Genomic DNA, 18,181 nt, shown 5'->3' with positions numbered 1-18,181 from the left:
TAAGAGCATATAAGGCTTAATTTTGTATTTCTGGTAATCATTTTATTTTGTTTCCCCATTTTATCAGGCCAAATAGCTTATCTCCATATCTACTTTTAATGTATTTAAAAGTTTTTGTATCCAGTGAGTTTATCTGAGCTCCTTGTAGCCAAAATGGGTTTGAAAAGTTCTAGCAGAGAAATCCTGCATGGTTATTTCTGCATTGTTTTATAATTTGATGATAAATGTTTTCCCCCAATATATGACTGTATGAATACTTTTTAAAAAGATACAATAAAATCCGATCTGTCTCACTTGATCAAGTGGCTGAATCACGATCCAATCCTCTCCATCAAATGAGAAACATCCGGCCTTAATCTAATTAGCCAAAACATCCAGTGTATGTACTTGATAGGAAAGAAAGACCAAACAGCCAAAAAGGAGAGAATCCCATGATTTCTGTGTAAACTCCTACAGATATCATAAATATTTATTACTAGAAACAGTAGTATTTTAAATAAAAGGTTTCAGGCAAATTAATATTAAAATGGCCTTGGACACATGGGGCCCTATCACTTATAAAACTTGCTTAAAATCGGATGAGGATTAAAAATACAAAATTACACAGAAAATACCCTTCAATAAATTGATTTTTTTTGTATTTTTTTTTTTTAATTGAAACGGAGTTTGGCTCTTGTTGCCCAGGCCGGAGTGCAATGGTGCGATCTTGGCTCACTGCCACCTCTACCTCCGAGTTCAAGCTGACTCTCACAGCTCAGCCTCCGGGTAAGCTGGGGATTACAGGTATGTGCCACCATTCTCAGCTGAATTTTGTATTTTTAGTAGAGGATGGGGTTTCTCGTTTTAGAAGTCAGAACTAGTCTCAAACTCCCAACCTCAGATCCCCGTCCAGCCAGCCCTCGGCCTCCCAGAGGGCTGGGATTACAGGCGTGAGCCACCGCGCCCGGCCTAATAAATTGATTTTTTTTCTTTTTAGTATTGGTAGAGGTTCTCTAAAGGCCTTTTAGGCCCTTATACCCTGGGTGTGCTGAAATTACCTAAGTTGGCTGCGAATTGTCGAGTGAATCGATCATGGCTCCCCAGCCCCTCCTGGAACATCCTAGAGACAATGGGAAGCATGCAGCGGCCTGGGTAGTCCAGGGCGGCCATGAAGGTGCTATTGAGGTCTCCACGCCTGCGCCTGGGACCCATGTCAGAGCGCCGCGGACTCACGTCCTCTTTTTACAGGGCGGCGGGCGCTTCTCCTGCACCTTGGCCTGGCGCTTCTTCTAGGCCTCCTCCGCCTCGCGTTTCTCCACCTTGGCCACCTTGTAAGGCCACTTTAGTATCCGCAGGTGGCCGCTGTCCTTTGTGCTGCCCTTCCGCGCCGACCTCTCGGGGTTGGAAGGTGGGCGCCGGCGCCTTGGTGAGGCTGATCTGGGGCACCACCACGCCGGCCACAAGCTGCTCCGCTGAAAGCCCTGCAGGGGCAGAGGCTGGCCTTCCGCGGGGCAGTGGTGGCGGAGCCCCAGGACCCCGGCAGCGGGGCAAGTGGGAGGCCGACTCTTGCGGAGCCCTCCAGGGAGCCCAAAGCCGCTGGGCCGGGCCGCTTAGGCTGTTCTGCGCCCTCCTCTTCCCTGCCTCCTGCGCCCGCCCCCTCCCCCACCCCCCGCCGCGCCCCCAGAATTTCCTGCACGGCCAGGATTTCCTGCACCACCAGCCGTCCTCTTCCGCACGCACAGAGTGCTCTCGGGGCACACTGTCTGGCACGCGATGGCCACGGCGGGGCTGTTAGAGGCTGGTGGTCATCCTGACCATGTGGTCCAGGGCGCCCAGGTCCTCCGGGCCGCGCACGGAGCGGGGCGTCAGCGCGGACAGCTCCCAGTCCTTGAGCTTCTGCAGGCAGTTCTTGGAGACCTCCCGCTTCCGCGCCCTCTAGAGGAGCCGAGACAGCTCAAGCTGGTACTTTTCCCTGAACCGCTACAGGCAGGGGCGCTCCTGGAGCCTCTGCATGAGGCGGACTTGTAAGTGGCCACTCCTCTGACGACATCCCACCAAGGGGGCCCCGTGTGGACACCCGCCCCTGCTAGCTCAGGGCTGGGATGCGGTCGACCAGGCATGGCGGCTTTCAACCCGAAGGCGCCCCTCCTTCAAGGTCAAGACCCGGGACATAGTTCAACAAGTAGTTGGTGATTGATGATAGCTTGCCCTGACTGGGCCACAACAGCCCCTTTAGTAAAACAGCGCAGGAAAGTGATGAAACAGATGCTCAGCTCCTTCCTTGATTTTCACTTTAATCCCGTGATGCCTCTGTGTCCCTCTGACTATTATTTCTCCTGGGATTCGTGACCTAAGCGGTCTTCAGTGTCATGAAGGGTTCCTGGCCCTCATCAGGCATGAAAACCTCAAAGCCCTCTGTCCTCAACGTGGGATCCCTGGGCCAGCAGCATGAGTCTTCGAATTTCAGAAACCGTATGTTCTTCTGCTCATTCTTGGGCCCCACCCCAGGCCCATTCAAAGAAAGACTCCAGGGGCAGGCCTGGCAGCCTGTGTTTCCACCAGATCTGTGTTAAAGCGCAAATGAACCAGCCCAGGTGATGCTGGGGACGAGGAGCAAAGCAAGGCTGAGAGGCAGGCTCATGCAGCCCATGGGGGCCAGGGGCAGCTCCTGCCTGTGCAGCTATGATTAGGGCTGTGTTCCCCTCCCTGTCCTGTCAGTTGACCTCAATGTGGGAGCACTCAGCTAAGGCCACCAGGGTCTACCCACAAAGCCGTGATAGCAGGCGACATTAAGGCCGGTCCAGCCATTGTGGTCAGTCTCCTGCGCCTTCTCAACGCTCACCCCACGCTGCACCAGCGTCCACAGCAGCCCCACGCCCGGGATCTACTCCGCTTCCGCCTGACCGCGTTCTACCGGTCCGGAAAGGACACTGGTCCGCCAGCAGTGGCTCACGCCAATCCCAGCACTTTGGAAGGCCAAGACGGAGGATCACGGTGGTCAGCGAGCATCCTGGTTAACACAGAAATTCCTCCTACTTCGTGGCCATTGCATGGTGGCGGATGCCATGGAAATCATGGAAAATAGGGAGGCGGCAGGAGAATTGGCGAACTCGAAGGTAGAGCTGTAGTGAAGAGATCGGCGCCACCGCACTCCAGACTGCGACAGAGCAAGACTCCTTCAAAAAAAAAAAAAAAAAAAATGTCCTCAGAGGCTTATGCTGCGGAAGTAGTGTCGGGCAGACCGGGAGAAGTCCTGAAGTGGCTTTAACTTCAACGAATTTTCAGGGAACGGTATTTCTTGCCACTCCCAAGTGTCGGGTCCCAGCCAAAAGGAACAGCGTGCAGGCTGCGGGAGGTGTGGGCGGGGGTCCAGGGCAACATCAGGGAGAGCCAGTCGAGCACGCCAAGCTCCCCTGCTCTGGCTTCAGGTTCTGCAGGTGCCCTTAGCTCTACCTCAGGTATGGCTGCCTGGAGGAGGCGGGAGATGAATAATTACGAGGCAGGTGCAGGAATTATACCTTTCAGGCGAAATGGCTACATAAAGCAGCCTGATGATGGTTTGAGATACAAATCTTCACCTCTGTCACCCAGGCTGGAGTGTAATAGCACAATCAGAACTCACTGCAGTCTTATATACTCTCAGAATCGGGCCACAACCCTCCCACCAGCCTCCTGAGTAGCTGGGACAGCAGGTGCACACCACCATGAAAGGCTAATTTTCTTTTTACTTTTGGTAGACAGGCCCCACGCGCCCGACTTGACCCCTGCAAAAACTTGGTCTGGGTGATTTTTCTGTCCTGGCCTTCCAAAGCCCTGGGATTATAAGTGGCTACTGTCTATAATACTTTCTCCAGGTATTTACTGGGGACACCCTCAAACTTAAAAGCATTTTTTATAGACTTCTAGAAAGAAGTGCCATGCTATTACTGACCCAGTCTTCCCTTATTTTCAGCTTATGTACAATAACAAAATTACCTTTATTTTTTAATTTGTTTTATTTTATATTTTCAAGGTGCACAATATGTTGTTTTGAGATACATATACATAATGAAATGATTACTATAATGAAGAAAATTAACAAATCTCTCATATCACTTAGCTGTGCTTTTTACAGATAAGAACATCAAAATCTAAGGTCCCTTATATTTCCCAAAAGGCTGAAGATGACATCGAGAAATTCATAGGCAGTCGTAACGATTCATTTCATTCATGCTTCTTTACAACTTTGCTTATCGCATTTATTTTTATCCCATCAAATAACCACCTTTTTAAATGTATTGAGCTATTAAAAATAGATTTCATATATGAGGGGCCATGAAGTGTTTTTCTCTGTGTGTCTGTCTTATTTCACTGAAGAAAACTGCCATTTACATGTCTCCTAAATTTAGTACAGAAATAGAGTGCTAATCAAGAATGTGTCTCAGTTTTGTTAGATTTTTTCCAAGTTATCCTCTTCATCAATTTTTACTTTTTGTACTATAAAAGAGTCAAAATTATTGTATTAAAAAAATCTGTAACCAGGCTATTGATAAATTTTTTTTTTTTTTTTTTTTTTGAGACAGTGTCTTTCTCTGTGGCCCAGGCTGGTGTGCAGTGATGTGATCTCTGCTCACTGCAAGCTCTGCCTCCCAGGTTCACACCATTCTCCTGCCTAAGCCTACCCAGTAGCTGGGACTACAGGCGCCCACCACCACGCCCAGCTAATTTTTTTGTATTTTTAGTAGAGATGGGGTTTCACCATGTTGGCCTGGATGGTCTCGATCTCCTCACCTGGTGATCCATCCACCTCGGCTTCCCAAAGTGCTGGAATTACAGGTGTGAGTCACTGCACCCTGCAGATAAATAACTTCTTTTAGGGATAAACAACTCAGGAAGTTCAAGATTTCTGGATTAATGATTGACAATGATCTTAGTGGTCTCTCTTTGATTTATTTCAATTGTAAGTAATTCTTGGTGATAGTCTAACATAAATTCTGACAGGTGAAGAGAATAAATAAAGTATCTCTGGGAGAATCAATAGAATAAGATTATCTTGGTTAAATGTCTAAGAAAATATGCTAAATAGACACAAACACTTTTTCGTCTTCCAAAATCAGAGTCAAATACTAAACGATCGTAAAGTAGCTAATTCTGTCTTTTTGCAAAAGTGAATCTGAGCTAAATTAGAAGAATGTCGGGAATAAATTTTTCCTTGAAAACTAGGAACAACTAATGTAATTAAATTATGAGGCATTGACTGTAGCGTAGAGTTTTAGCATCAACAGAAAAGCTCACAAACATAGGTGAAAATCAAAAAGGAGTGCTGGGTTGGAGCCCTAAGGTGAATAATTTTATCATCTCAGATCACTTGGAAAAAAGCAGTGAGTCCAAAAGATGCGGGTGAGAAGCTTTCTCTTTGCTAACCCCTAATGTTCTGCAATAAACATGTGCAGGCAGAAGAGACAGAGATTATTACAGAGTCTGTGTGGTATAGAGTGAAGAAATAAGAGAACATTTCTGATAAGTATTTTCAAAATTTGGAGAATCATTCCTATCTAAATCATTCATTTGAATGGAACGGGAAGACAAGCAAGACATGTTTCGCCACATTAAATGTGGCCCTGAAGACCAACACCGGCCTCGACAGCGGCAGCTGTTATTACATTACTCACCTCGACTGGTGATAAATCTTAGGCACCCATCTCCTTGGCCGAGAGTCTGCCATTGCTTTTTGAACAAATCTCTCAGTTATTTCTTTTCATTGCAGCCAGTTTTCAACTCTCGTTTTCTTGAACTCAAATGATGAGAATAAATATTGTTTTGAATGTTAACAGCATTACCAGATATATCTTACGTCTTGGTGTGCCATGTGCCTAATTTTGAACCTATAGGATGGGAATCAAAGCATTGTGAAGAACACCAGGTGATTTCCTTATAGCCGAATACTCTTGTCCCTCCTGCTTTTCTTTTGGCTTTCCTGCTGCATGGGTCATGGCAATAAATGGGAGTTTTCTGCACACAGAGAAAAAATTCACTTGTTGAAGATGTTAGTCTTCTTCTTGACCAACTCTTATATTGGTACAAACATGTGAGAGCAATGCACCTTCTGAGTCATTTCAAATTTATGGTCTTTGTTAAAGCAGATAAGCTGGTGCCTTAGGAGACGTAGCTATCACATTCTATTATAGAATTTTCCATTCTGTATCATCTGGATTCTTATTTAAAATTTAAACTAATGTGGTTCTTTCTACTGCATAAGAATATTTATACCACTTTATGTTTAGTAAGTAATTAAACGTATACGTCAGTTAAAATCAGGACAGTCTCCATTATTCTAAGTCCTGTCCTGTTCCCCATCATCTTATATAGGAACCTTCCTCTTTCAATGGTTTATATTAAAAAACCAAAGACAATTGAAATCAACCCTATAAAAAATTATGCTACAATTATTTTAAACCCTAACATAACAGTATTATCTTTGACAGGAATCTGAAAATCAATTTATTTCTTATCTTTTGATAGATATTCATTAGTATGTTCTATCCTATTTGGTTACTTACATTTTGGAAAAGTTTCTTAATGTTAGAATAGTATTACATAACTCCTCTACTTATCCATTTATTCATTTTATTTATTCTGTAATCTATTCTAAAAATTGCATTAGCAAAGAAGACAAATAGTGCCATTACCCCCTTGGAATTTTCAATCTGGTAGTAATAAGAGTTTTCTGAATATTATAATCTGATATAATATACTCAGAGAAGATGTAATAGCAGAGCAACCCAGCACTGAGAAACTGTTGTATGAGCTGAAATGTGATTAATAACTAGGATGTTGAGAAATAGTAAAGTCTGTGAGGTCAACTTAACTTGGTCAGACTTAAAAAGAAAATAAGCACTCTTCTTTATATATATAAAGATACATAAGATATCCATCACTTCATTTTTCTACCCCACCCTGCTTTAAATATACAAGTAAGACAAATGGTTTACAGTATGTACAAACTAAAAACATAATCTCTGAAAAAGAAACCTGATTTAAAAAGAACTTATACTGTATGATTTTATTTACCTGAATGCAAAAACATAAAAAGTAGATTAAGTGTTATGAAGGCATGGGGCAAGGTGAATGGAGAATAAATGTTAATGGGTATTGGGATACTTCTGGAAGTGATAAAAGTGCCCAGGCTGCAGAGAGTTCTGATGGCTGCACAAGTGCAATATACTAACATTCTCTGAATTAAATACATCAGAACATGACTTTCAGGGTAAGTGAATGAATCTCAACAAAACTTGTACAAGAAAAGCCATTATTGATGCTCTAGTAAAGATTTCACAATAACTTATTATTTAAAATAACTTAATTAACAAATGTACATATTCAAGGTGGTTATCCCATGTATAACCATAAAGTAATTACATTCCATGAAGTTACAATGAGCTCACAGGCTCTCACACATCGGGTCTCAGGACACTATTTGCATCATATATGGGGGGTCACAATAAATCATCATGAAACCAACTTTTCATGTACAACCAAAGCAAAAGAAAGGCCTCAGAGGGGAAGAGAAGGAGGAAGGAGGAAAACCATAGATAAGAGAACCTTTAGAAACATCAAAAAAACTCACAGATCCATTATCATAATCCAGAAACACCCCAACCCGACCCAGAGGTCTTTGCACATGCTGAATTAAAAGTGGAGAGTTGATGGAGAGACTATAGCGATTGCTCGTCTTTGAGGAAATTAACAAAATGTTTCATCAGAATCAATAACGATACTGCTATCTGCTGTCGTGGAATCTCGACAGACTCCCAGAATCCAGGCGGAGAGGGCCGCAACCAGCTTCTTAAAGTGGCCACGCCCGCCAGAGGTGAATGCTTGCTTCCCACACAGCAAAGCTCTCCACTCCTGGGGATCCATGGGTGCACCACATGGTCGCCTCCAAATATCACACGCCTCACATCCTCAGAAAGGCTTATATAGCAAGGAGTCATTTCCGTGCTCAGAGCATTATCCACTGACAAGGAAAAAGTACTATATTAGTGAGTGCTATGAGGGACAGAGGCTCTGTGGCCCAATTATTCACTTCAGTTGCTTTTCTTCCAAGAAAATACAGAAAAGAGGAAGCCAAGAGAGTTCAGCGCCATGCATCCATGAAGATGAAATGTCATTACAACTCTAAGAAAGCACATACACTATATACTCATTCCTGTTAGAATATATAAGCAAACGCACCATACTGCATGTTCACTCAGTTCGCCCACCTCTGCACAGTTTTTTCAGGACACATATAAAATGCCTGCTGTTTAAAAATCTTCCGTATTATTTGTCTTTAAGATCATCAACAGGTAGACATCACTTTCCCGTGATGTATTTATTGGAATGTAAGTTATGCCTGTTATAGTCTCAAACCTCAAAAATTTGGTAGAAATTAACACACATAAAGTTTATAAGTTTCTGAAAGGAATACTCTGGCTTTACAATATCTCTTTAGCTCCTGATTCAATCTACTCTGTGTTCCTGCCCTCTGGTACCTAGACCTGCTCTCTTGAATGGAGCTAACATGCTTAGGCCATGTTCACAGATCCCTCCCCTTTCAGTTGTTACATATCTGATGGCATTAAAATTGTCCTGATTATGGATATTTTAGTCATTTTTTAAATCAAAATGCTCTGATTTTGTAAATAATAAAGGTTACTTGTAGAATGCATGTGAGTGCACATAGAATAGAATCAATTAAAAAACATTATGCCAAATCTAACCCTCAAAATTGAATTAAATTGAATAAACACGAAATACTGATGCAACAGTGACAACTAGTGTCTCCATAACTACATGATCTGAATACTCTTTGTCCTCTTATTCTACAGACAAAGAATGTACATTGCTTTACATTTTCATCAAACTCTAACTCAGGAAATTGAATTTTGCTCTTTGTAGTATTACTATGCAGATGGAGAAGATGCACATGTTTTGGAAAACTATGTATTACCTAGATGTCAAAAATTATAAAACTTAAATGGAAAAGCCTCGACCAAGTGATCCAATAAGGAAATGATTTGAGGCTGGACTGCCAAGCAAGCTGGCTCTTACCTCTGAAATTGTTGAGCATGTCTAGGACTCCAGTTATGCGCCATGAAGTGAGCTCCGGGTTCACTGGCTGGGGCTTTTGCATCTGTGCCAAATCAGCCCTGCAAAAAAATGGTCTCAGTTATATTTCCAGGCCCAGAGCTAATCACACAGTCATACAAAGATATCATATTTTCATATAAGATATTTCTTCAGAATTCTGCCAGTTTTGGTTAACTGCATGTATATTTTATTCCACATTCTAGGGGCCATACAAATGTTACTTTTTCTGAATTTTATTGCATAAAAACCCAATTTCCCAGATATGTTGTTTTCAGACATTACACAACTTCTAAAGTCATTAAAAGACATTGCGTCCCTCTGCCCATCACACCCCCTGAAGGTATGAAAAAATCCTGGAAATATTTCAGAGAGCAAAAATCTCAGACAAAAGTCTTTGGGACCTCAGCCTGTAACTGTCACTAACGCTAGTGAGTGTCTAACATAGAATATGCACTGAGACAAAAAACTTTAATCTTTTGAGCAAAACAAAGGAGTCTAATTCCAGCCTGAGAACACTGATGCTGAGGGTCCTGAGGCAACCATTTTCCTGAGGTCTTTCCTAGAACTGGGTATATTGTGATGGAGCAGGTCCTAGTCATTGATGCTTTTAGGAACAAAACCTTCCTCCTCAGCCCACCCAGAGGGAATCTCTCTCTTCCCTCTGTCTTTTTTTTTTTTTTTTTTTTTTAACCTCCCACCCCTCTCCAGTAGAAGACAACTATATGATTCCTCAGAGTAATTTTGTATTAAGATCTGTGGGGTGAGGCTGGACAGGATGGATGGACTGAGAAGAACAAACTTCAGAATGGCAAACTGTTTTTACATATATTTGAATTCATACAAATTTTAAGATGAAAACTTTCCAGACCAAAGAGAAGAAGACCTCAGGCCCTCTTTTAAAACAAAAATGGAAATAGCAACTCCGAATGATATTAGTACCTCAATATGTATACATCCCCTTCATTCACAAGAGAATGAACTTTTCAGAAATAGCATTTTTTTAGTGTAAACTCACCTTGCTGATACATTTCTCACATCCTGCAAAAAATAAAAGATAATGTTAATTATGAGATATTTTTCCTTCGACTTTTTTTTCTCATACTCTGGTTTCTTTCTGTTTTACTGTTTTAAAAATGTCAATCTTTTTCTTCCCCTCTAAGGAATCATTCTAGGCTACATTAATAACAGAACCTCAACTAAATAATGAAAAGCTTCATCAGTGGGCATGAAGAAGAAAGGAGCTGAGCAAGAGATGGTGGAGTAAAGCAAAGATATCTAGGTTTCCAGTGTCATTAATTTCCTAATCTTATTTCCAAGGAAAGGTCTGACCACTCATGACAACTATTAAAACAAAACAGAACCATATGAGAAACAGAGTACATGGACATTGATGAGCAACTTTTACAAACCTCGACCAGACAAGGGGAAAACCCTCAACGTCTTCAGCAAATCACTGTTGTATGGGACATCAGAGAGTGAGGAGGAACTAGGGCATATCAATGGAGTATTACTAACCTTCCCCTAGCCTCAAGTTCTAATGATTTTAGATGATCTCTCTGTTAGGATATTACTCCAAATTATATTGAAGAGAATCTTGTTATATGTGTTCTGCTAAAAGATAGCTAAGAAATTTCCCAAAAAGATTACCAAAGAAGTGATATCCAGTAATAAGTGACTGGACAGATGTACTATAATGGTGGGAGTCCAGACAGCATGTGTCACTTAGCTTGGAGCAGTGACATATGCAGGTGACATGTGCATGTCCCTGGCAGCAATGTCAGCAAGGACTTCCCTGTCTCTGAGGATGGACCCTCCCTCCTCTGGAGCAGCTCCATTGAGGCATATGGCACGTCTCCCACAGCTCCTGTACATGTCTTTCATCCTTTCTAAATGTTGGGTCATTCTCACTTGACTGTCTTGTAGTTGTTGGAAAAGCTCTCTTGCTTCTCTTTCCAGTGCCTGCTGATGCAGTTGCTCCTCCTCATCGAGTAGATGCATCTTTTTGATATTGAATAGTGGTTTATCACCTTCCTTGTGACACATAGTCCTGCCCAGAGATGTTTGGTTAAAAAAGAATTACATGTTCTCACTCTCCAATAGAAAAGTTCAAATAATTGCATATACTGGGTGTAATCAAGCAATTTGTAAACTCTGCCTCACTCTTGCAAAGAGTCTTGAATATTGCTGTTTTTTGTTTTCTGTCCATCTTTTTCAATATTCCTATTCTCTCTCCTTTTTTAAATCAAAACTTATATAAAGACTCCTGGTTTCTGTCACTGTGATGCTTCTTTACAGTTCTTACTGAGTCAATTATTTCCTCTGTTTATTTCTCTTTTAGGATTTTTCCATATCTGATTCGCCTAAATGTTAAAGAACATTTAGCCATACAACATATTATGCTTTTTTTCTTTTTTACTTTTACTATATTTTAACTCTATATACTCTTCTATTTCTGTCCTCTTCCTCACACCCAGTCTCAGTGAAATGTTGTCTCATCTCCAGTGTGTGAAAAGGTTATACCAACCTTCAAATTTGACTACAATACATATCATGCTATTTATCCAATATACTAGAATTAATTTGGCTAGCTTGTGTGGGCTGCTCTCTTTGCGATTCCTATTATATCAATTGAAATCACTATATTTTCTTGGGATGAAATCACTATCTTTTAACTGGTAGTTGGAATTTAGCTAAAATGTATAAGCCAACATTGTGTTTATTTGCATAAAAATAAAGAAAATACTTTCATTCTTACCACTAAGGAACGAAATTTGCTAGTTTCCTGATTTAGATTATTTTGTGTCTCTTGATTGATTTTCCATAAATAGTCCATTTCCTTTATAAGTTTCTCCTGCAAAAGAAGCAAGAAGCTTAGCAATAATGAAGACAGTATACTAGATTTCATTCCCTTATCAATTAAATAAAAAGGCTGTAATTGAAAGAAACATAAATTCAAGTTAGAGTGGAGTGGTCAGATTTTACCATGTTAAACAGATTTGGTTCTAATAATTTGGATGTGAAAAGTCATAGAAATATAATAGAGAGTTTTAAGGGACCCTTCAGATAATATCATCAATTTTCTGAGAAACTGGCTTTTATATAACATGACTTTGAAAAGTGTTCTTAATTGCTGTTTCCTGTTCCACAGCTCCATTCTATGTCTTGAACAATGTTTCTCAGAAACCTCCTTTGGTAGTCTCCAACACAGCCTTGATTAGAGTGCCAAATTAGTCAGCAACATTGAAAGGACACATTTGCTTGTTGTTATGATGTGTGGAATAATCACCACCACCTCCACCATCTGCATTCTCATCACCATCATTGTCATAGGCCCTCATCATTCTTATTTGGGACTCTATACATATTGAACTGCCTTAGAGGCATCACATACCCTGCATTCCTCAGCAGCCCATCCTATTGGACTGTGGCTGTGAGCCATGTGCTCTGGTGACTCAGAGCAGGGCCCACAGAGCAATCTCTTGTCAGCCTCACAGAAGAGCTCCTTAGTCTCTTCATGGAGCACACAGATATTGTGTGAGTTGTTGATGTTCTGAGGTCTGGTCAGTCTGGCTAGGGAAGCCAGCTTTTTGAGTACAACATTGGTGTTGAAGTCGGGCTTCGCTGAGATTTCTCTGCACTCAGGGCAGCGCATAGGTGCTCTGCCTTCTTCCCAGCAGAAGTAGAGGCAGGGCCTGCAAAAGCTGTGCCCACAGTCAATGGTGACCGGGTCTATGAAGTAGTTCATGCAAATGGAGCAGATGAGCTCATTCTGGAAGGCTTGCAGGGTGTCTGAATCCATATCTCTGAAAATTTAAAAAAAAAGTGAGAATTTCTTTCTCTTATTTTTATTTGCCCCAATGAAAAGGAAAAAAAAAAGCCAGTGGACAATTTTCCTTGTCTACTTGAGTCTGTCCAATATGTCTAATAAGTTAGCTCCAGTATAAACTGAGACATAGTAAATGCAAACGTGCTGGATTTATAAAGTTTTCCCTCAATAGCCATTGAAGATTGGGTCCAGGAATCCCTGAGATACCAAGATCCTTAGATGTTCCAGGCTCTTATTAGTAAATGGTGTGGGATTTGCATGTAACCTAAACCTATCCTCCTGAATACTTTATGTCTAGATTACTTTGAATGCCTAATACAATGTAAATGCTGTATAAATACTTGTAATGCCATACTGTTTAGGAACAGCAAGAAGATTGTTAAAAATATGTATATGTTTGGCAGGACGCAGTTGCCCACACCTGTAATCCCAGCACTTCGGACGGCCGAGATGGGAAGATCACGAGGTCAGGAGACCCAGACCATCCTGGCTAACATGGTGAAACCCCGTTTCTATTAAAAATAGAAAAAATTAGCCAGGGGTGGTGGCATGTGCCTGTAGTCCCAGCTATTCAGGAGGCTGAGGCAGGAGAATTGCCTGAACCCAGGAGGTAGAGATTGTAGTGAGCTGAGATGATGCCACTGCACTCCAGCATGGGTAATAGAGTGAGACTCTGTCTCCCAAAAAAAAAAAAAAAAAAAACAGGACATGTTCAGTACAGTTGCTTTTTCCTTCTTCCTGTACATATTTTTTTCTGAGATTAGTTGAATCCACAGTTATGAAACTTATGAATATGAACAAGCACCTGTGATTGAAATGAGAAAATGAGATGAGAGCCCTCATGGTATTTTTGTTAAACAAGCCATATTCTCAATCATTCCCAGTTACTTAGCAAGCTTAAAGCCTGGGTAGACGGTAAAAGCTGAGGTGATTTCTCAGTCACTTATATAAGCTGATTCTTAATTCTTAGTCTCATTCTTAACCACATTCTTAATCTCGTTCTATGTCTGTCATTCTCTCTCAACGATTCCATGATGATAATATATGACAGACACTTAGTATCTATGCTATTATTCTGTACTCCCTGCCTCCAAACTCACCTATGAATTTTGCTCACACAATTATAAATGAAGTAGGTTTTATCTAAGATTGATTAATCAGAGTGGACTATCAACTCCTAAAATTATCAATCATTAAATTTGTCCTTTTAACTTTAATATCAAAACTTTTCCTTTCACTACATTAATCGTAAATCATATCTATTATTCTTAATTTAGAAAATTTTTTCCCATATTCAATTCAGATGATTAGAGAGAACACTTTCACATTCTGAAATAGTGAATATTTAAACTATAATAATTTACAAGAATTAATCAACAATTAATTATCTTGTAAAATAACAATAAAAGTGAAGATATGTATTAGGTTTTCCACTCTACACTAGAAAATCCAGAAATGCAGTTAATGGAAGCATGGCCACCAATTCACCATTCCTTTTAGTGACTTGGGAGTTGCAGCCTCTTGGGAGCCCTTGTCAGAGGGTTACATCTATTTTTTTTTCCTTCTTTCTTTCTTTCCCTTTTATTTATTTATTTATTTATTTATTTATTTATTTATTTATTTATTTGTTGTTGTTGTTGAGATGCAGTCTCACTCTGTCACCCGGGCTGGAATGCAGTGGCATGATCTCAGCTTACTGCAACATCCGCCTCCCAGGTTCCAGCAATTCTCCTGCCACAGCCTCCCGAGTAGCTGATACTACAGGCACCCGCCACCACGCTATGATAATTTTTTTGTATTTTAAGTAAAAACGTGGTTTCGCCATGTTTGTCAGGCTGGTTTCTAACTCTAGACCTCAAGCGGTCTGCCTGCCTTGGCCTCTCAAAGTGCTAGGCTGCAAACATGAGCCATCGTGCCTGGCCAATTAAAACTATTTTCAACAGCTTTCAAATCTAGTCTACAAACTGCAAATTTTGAAGACACAGCAAATAAGACCTTTGCAATAAGAAGTTTCAAAGTAATTCAACATTTTTTACATTGACTTTGGTGTACATTATAACCATGACTACATGCCAACATTCTAGGGAACATTTTAGGTATTTTATGGGTTCTATCATTGCATGAAACTATCGAAATATATCTTTTCACACTTAAAAAAAAAATCTAACAATACAGAAAATAGTCACATAAGAAGAATCTAATAGCAAGGCACACAAACCAGATGTTACAAATTGAAGATACTTTACATTGATTTTCTGTAAAATCACGAAGACAGTTACTTGTTTGCTTAGAAAAGACCCAAGCATGCTGCCGGGTAAATTTAAAGTATTTTTAAGAGAAAAAGTGAGCATGATGAGTTTACTGCAGATTTTATACTCACAAGGCTATTATGAATGGTCTCAGTCTAGAAGCTCTGTAGATACCGAGATTAGAAGTAACTCCTGGTGCTCCAAAGCCCAGCAGTCACAAATGCAGTGGGTCCTCACTGAAGGAGAGAGAAGTCTCTGGACAAGCATCTTTTTAAAGGGTATGGGCCCAGCAAAGACCACACCCACTTCCTGAGATTGATTAGATTGCACAGAAAGGGGTAAATTGACTGATTAGGTTTATTAAGTATTAAAAACCACACTTGGGGGCCCAAAGCTCAACAGACAAGTTTGGAATGAGATGTAAGAAAGTTGACTTAACACAGGTTATTCAAAGAAATATTTTAACTATAACAATTATTTCATTAAACATTATCACATGTTATTTTTTTTATTTATTTTTTTTTTTGAGACGGTGTCTCACTCTGTCATCCAGGCTGCATTGCAATGACTTGGTATTGGCTCACTGCAACCTCTGCCTCTCGAGTTCAAGTGATTCTCTTGCCTCAGCCTCCCGAGTAGCTGGGATTACAGGCACCCGCCACTACGCCCACCTAATTTTTGTACTTTTAGTATAGACAGGATTTCACCATGATACTCAGACTGATCTTGAACTCCTGACCTCAGGTGATCTGCCCACCTTGGCCTCCCAAAGTGCTAGGATTACAAGCATGAGCCACTGCACTAGGCCACATGCTAATTTTAAAATTTTATTTCTCACTCTGTTTTAAAATTATAATTGCTTAAGTGCCTAGCCGTTATTTATCTGAATATGTTCAAAGATAAAACATTAACTGGGATTACCAACACATCTGTACTGTGTAACTGTCTTGTTTAAAAAAGTACAGCAAGGAACTCAATTGTGTTTCACATGATTGTATATATGATGGTTGATAGAATTAGTTGTAGCAGCCTGTTTTTCTTATTTTTACTATTTTGACTATTTCCTAATGATTGTTTCGACTATTTTCTAATGGATTTACTGTGAATTTTATACTACTATGAATGGTCTCAGTCTAGAAGCTCTGTAGATATCCAGACTACAAGTAACTCCTGGTGCTCTAAAGCCCAGCAGCCACAAATCCGGTGGGTCCTCCCTGAAGGAGAGAGAAATCTCTGGACATGCATCCTTTTAAACTGTATGGGATCACAAAAGACCACACCCACTTCCTGAGGTGGATTAGATTGCACAGAAAGGGGTAAATTGACCGATTAGGTTTATTAAGTATTGAAAACCACACTTGGGGGCCCAAAGCTCAACAGACAAGTTTGGAATGAGAGGCAAGAAAGTTGACTTAACACAGGTTATTCAAAGAAATATTTTAACTATAACAATTATTTCATTAAATATTGCCACATGCTAATTGCTTTTTTGTGTTTTTTGTTTTGTTTTGTTTTTTGAGATGGTATTTCACTCTGTAGCCCAGGCTGGAGTGGAATGGCTCGGTCTCAGCTCACTGCAACCTCTGCCTCTTGAGTTCAAGTGATTCTCCTGCCTCAGCCTCCCAAGTAGCTGGGATTACAGGCACCCACCACTAAACCCAGCTAATTTTTGTACTTTTAGTAGAGACGGGGTTTCACCATGTTGCTCAGGCTGATCTTGAACTCCTGACCTCAGGTGATCTGCCCACCTCTGCCTCCCAAAGTGCTGGGATTACAAGAGTGAGTCACTGCACCGGGCCATATGCTAACTTTAAAATTTTGTTTCTCACTGTTTTAAAATTATAATTGCTTAAGTGCCTAGCCGTTATTTATCTGAATATGTTCAAAGATAAAACATTAACTGGGATTACCAGCACATCTGTACTGTGTAACTCTCTTGTTTAAAAAAGTACAGCGAGGAACTCAATTGTGTTTCACATAATTGTATATATGATGGTTGATGGAATTAGTTGTAGCAGCCTGTTTTTCTTATTTTTACTATTTTATGACTATTTCATAATGATTGTGTTATATGAAAATAAAATCTGTTTTTTATTAATTCACCTTTTTCAATAATTTCAAAAACTGATAATTTACATATATATGTACATAACTATATCAATGTTATGTATTCATATTTTAAAAATTATGTAATAATTATTTACACAATAATAATAATTATTATTACTTTTTTTTGAGATGTTGTCTCCCTCTGTCACCTTGGCTGGAGTGCAATGGTATGATCTTGGCTCACTGCAACCTCTGTCTCCCAGGTTCAAATGATTCTCCTGCCTCAGACTCCCGAGTAGCTGGGATTACAGGTGTCTGCCACCATGACCGGCTAATTTGGGTATTTTTAGTCAAGATAAGGTTTCACCAAGTTGGCCAGGCTGGCCTCGAACTCCTGACATCAGGTGATCCGCCCATCTCAGCCTCCCAAAGTGCTGATATTACAGGCATGCGCCTTGGCACCTGGCTGCTATTTACACAATAATTATGTGCATAATTACCTTTAACAGTGCATGAAAGTTATTTTTAACACAGTTGCCATGCTAATAGATTTTGTTGTCATTTACCATGATTTAATAAGTTCAAAAATTATCTAATGTTTGGGGATTTAGGTCATTTCTATAAACTGAAAATTACAAACCTTGCTAGAAGTTGAAAAAGTAAAAATCTATATAAAAATCACCATTTATATATTAATAGACATTTAAAAAATTATAAAATTCATAAAAGCCAACATATCCTAGGAAAAGATGAAGTGGCTGTCTTTTTAATCAGTCCATGGCATTGCAAATTAGTATGTTTTCTGAAGTGTGTTTAGTCAGCATTATGCTTCAAAAATACATCCAATAAAGTTAAGAAAAGGTATTAATCATAGATATACGTGCAGACTTTTCCAGAAATGTTGTTCTTTGAAAACTGCTTCAAACACTTCTTAAAATGTTGCATATTATCTAGCTAAGTGTAGAGG

General features: G+C 40.3%; 1 protein-coding gene and 1 pseudogene across 1 annotated transcript; both read right to left on the bottom strand.

Moving 5' to 3' along the window:
- Window positions 1–1,268: 1,268 nt before the first annotated feature.
- On the bottom strand, window positions 1,269–2,787 carry LOC101012982 (annotated as a pseudogene).
- Window positions 2,788–5,771: 2,984 nt separating this feature from the next.
- Window positions 5,772–13,392, bottom strand: LOC101024165 (putative tripartite motif-containing protein 64B). The gene is given in 10 exon segments (XM_031662739.1): window positions 5,772–7,707; window positions 7,710–7,886; window positions 7,889–7,975; window positions 9,052–9,149; window positions 10,106–10,143; window positions 10,925–10,956; window positions 10,959–11,083; window positions 11,085–11,137; window positions 11,846–11,941; window positions 12,482–13,392. Coding segments are annotated over 10 exon segments (1,338 nt in total). The 5' UTR covers window positions 12,890–13,392; the 3' UTR covers window positions 5,772–7,483.
- Window positions 13,393–18,181: the final 4,789 nt, after the last annotated feature.

The sequence above is a fragment of the Papio anubis genome, unplaced genomic scaffold (genome assembly GCF_008728515.1).
Source record: "Papio anubis isolate 15944 unplaced genomic scaffold, Panubis1.0 scaffold925, whole genome shotgun sequence".
Classification (NCBI taxonomy): Eukaryota; Metazoa; Chordata; class Mammalia; order Primates; family Cercopithecidae; genus Papio; species Papio anubis.
The sequence above is the reverse complement of the archived record's forward strand: the minus strand, read 5'-3'. Positions and strand labels throughout refer to the sequence as shown.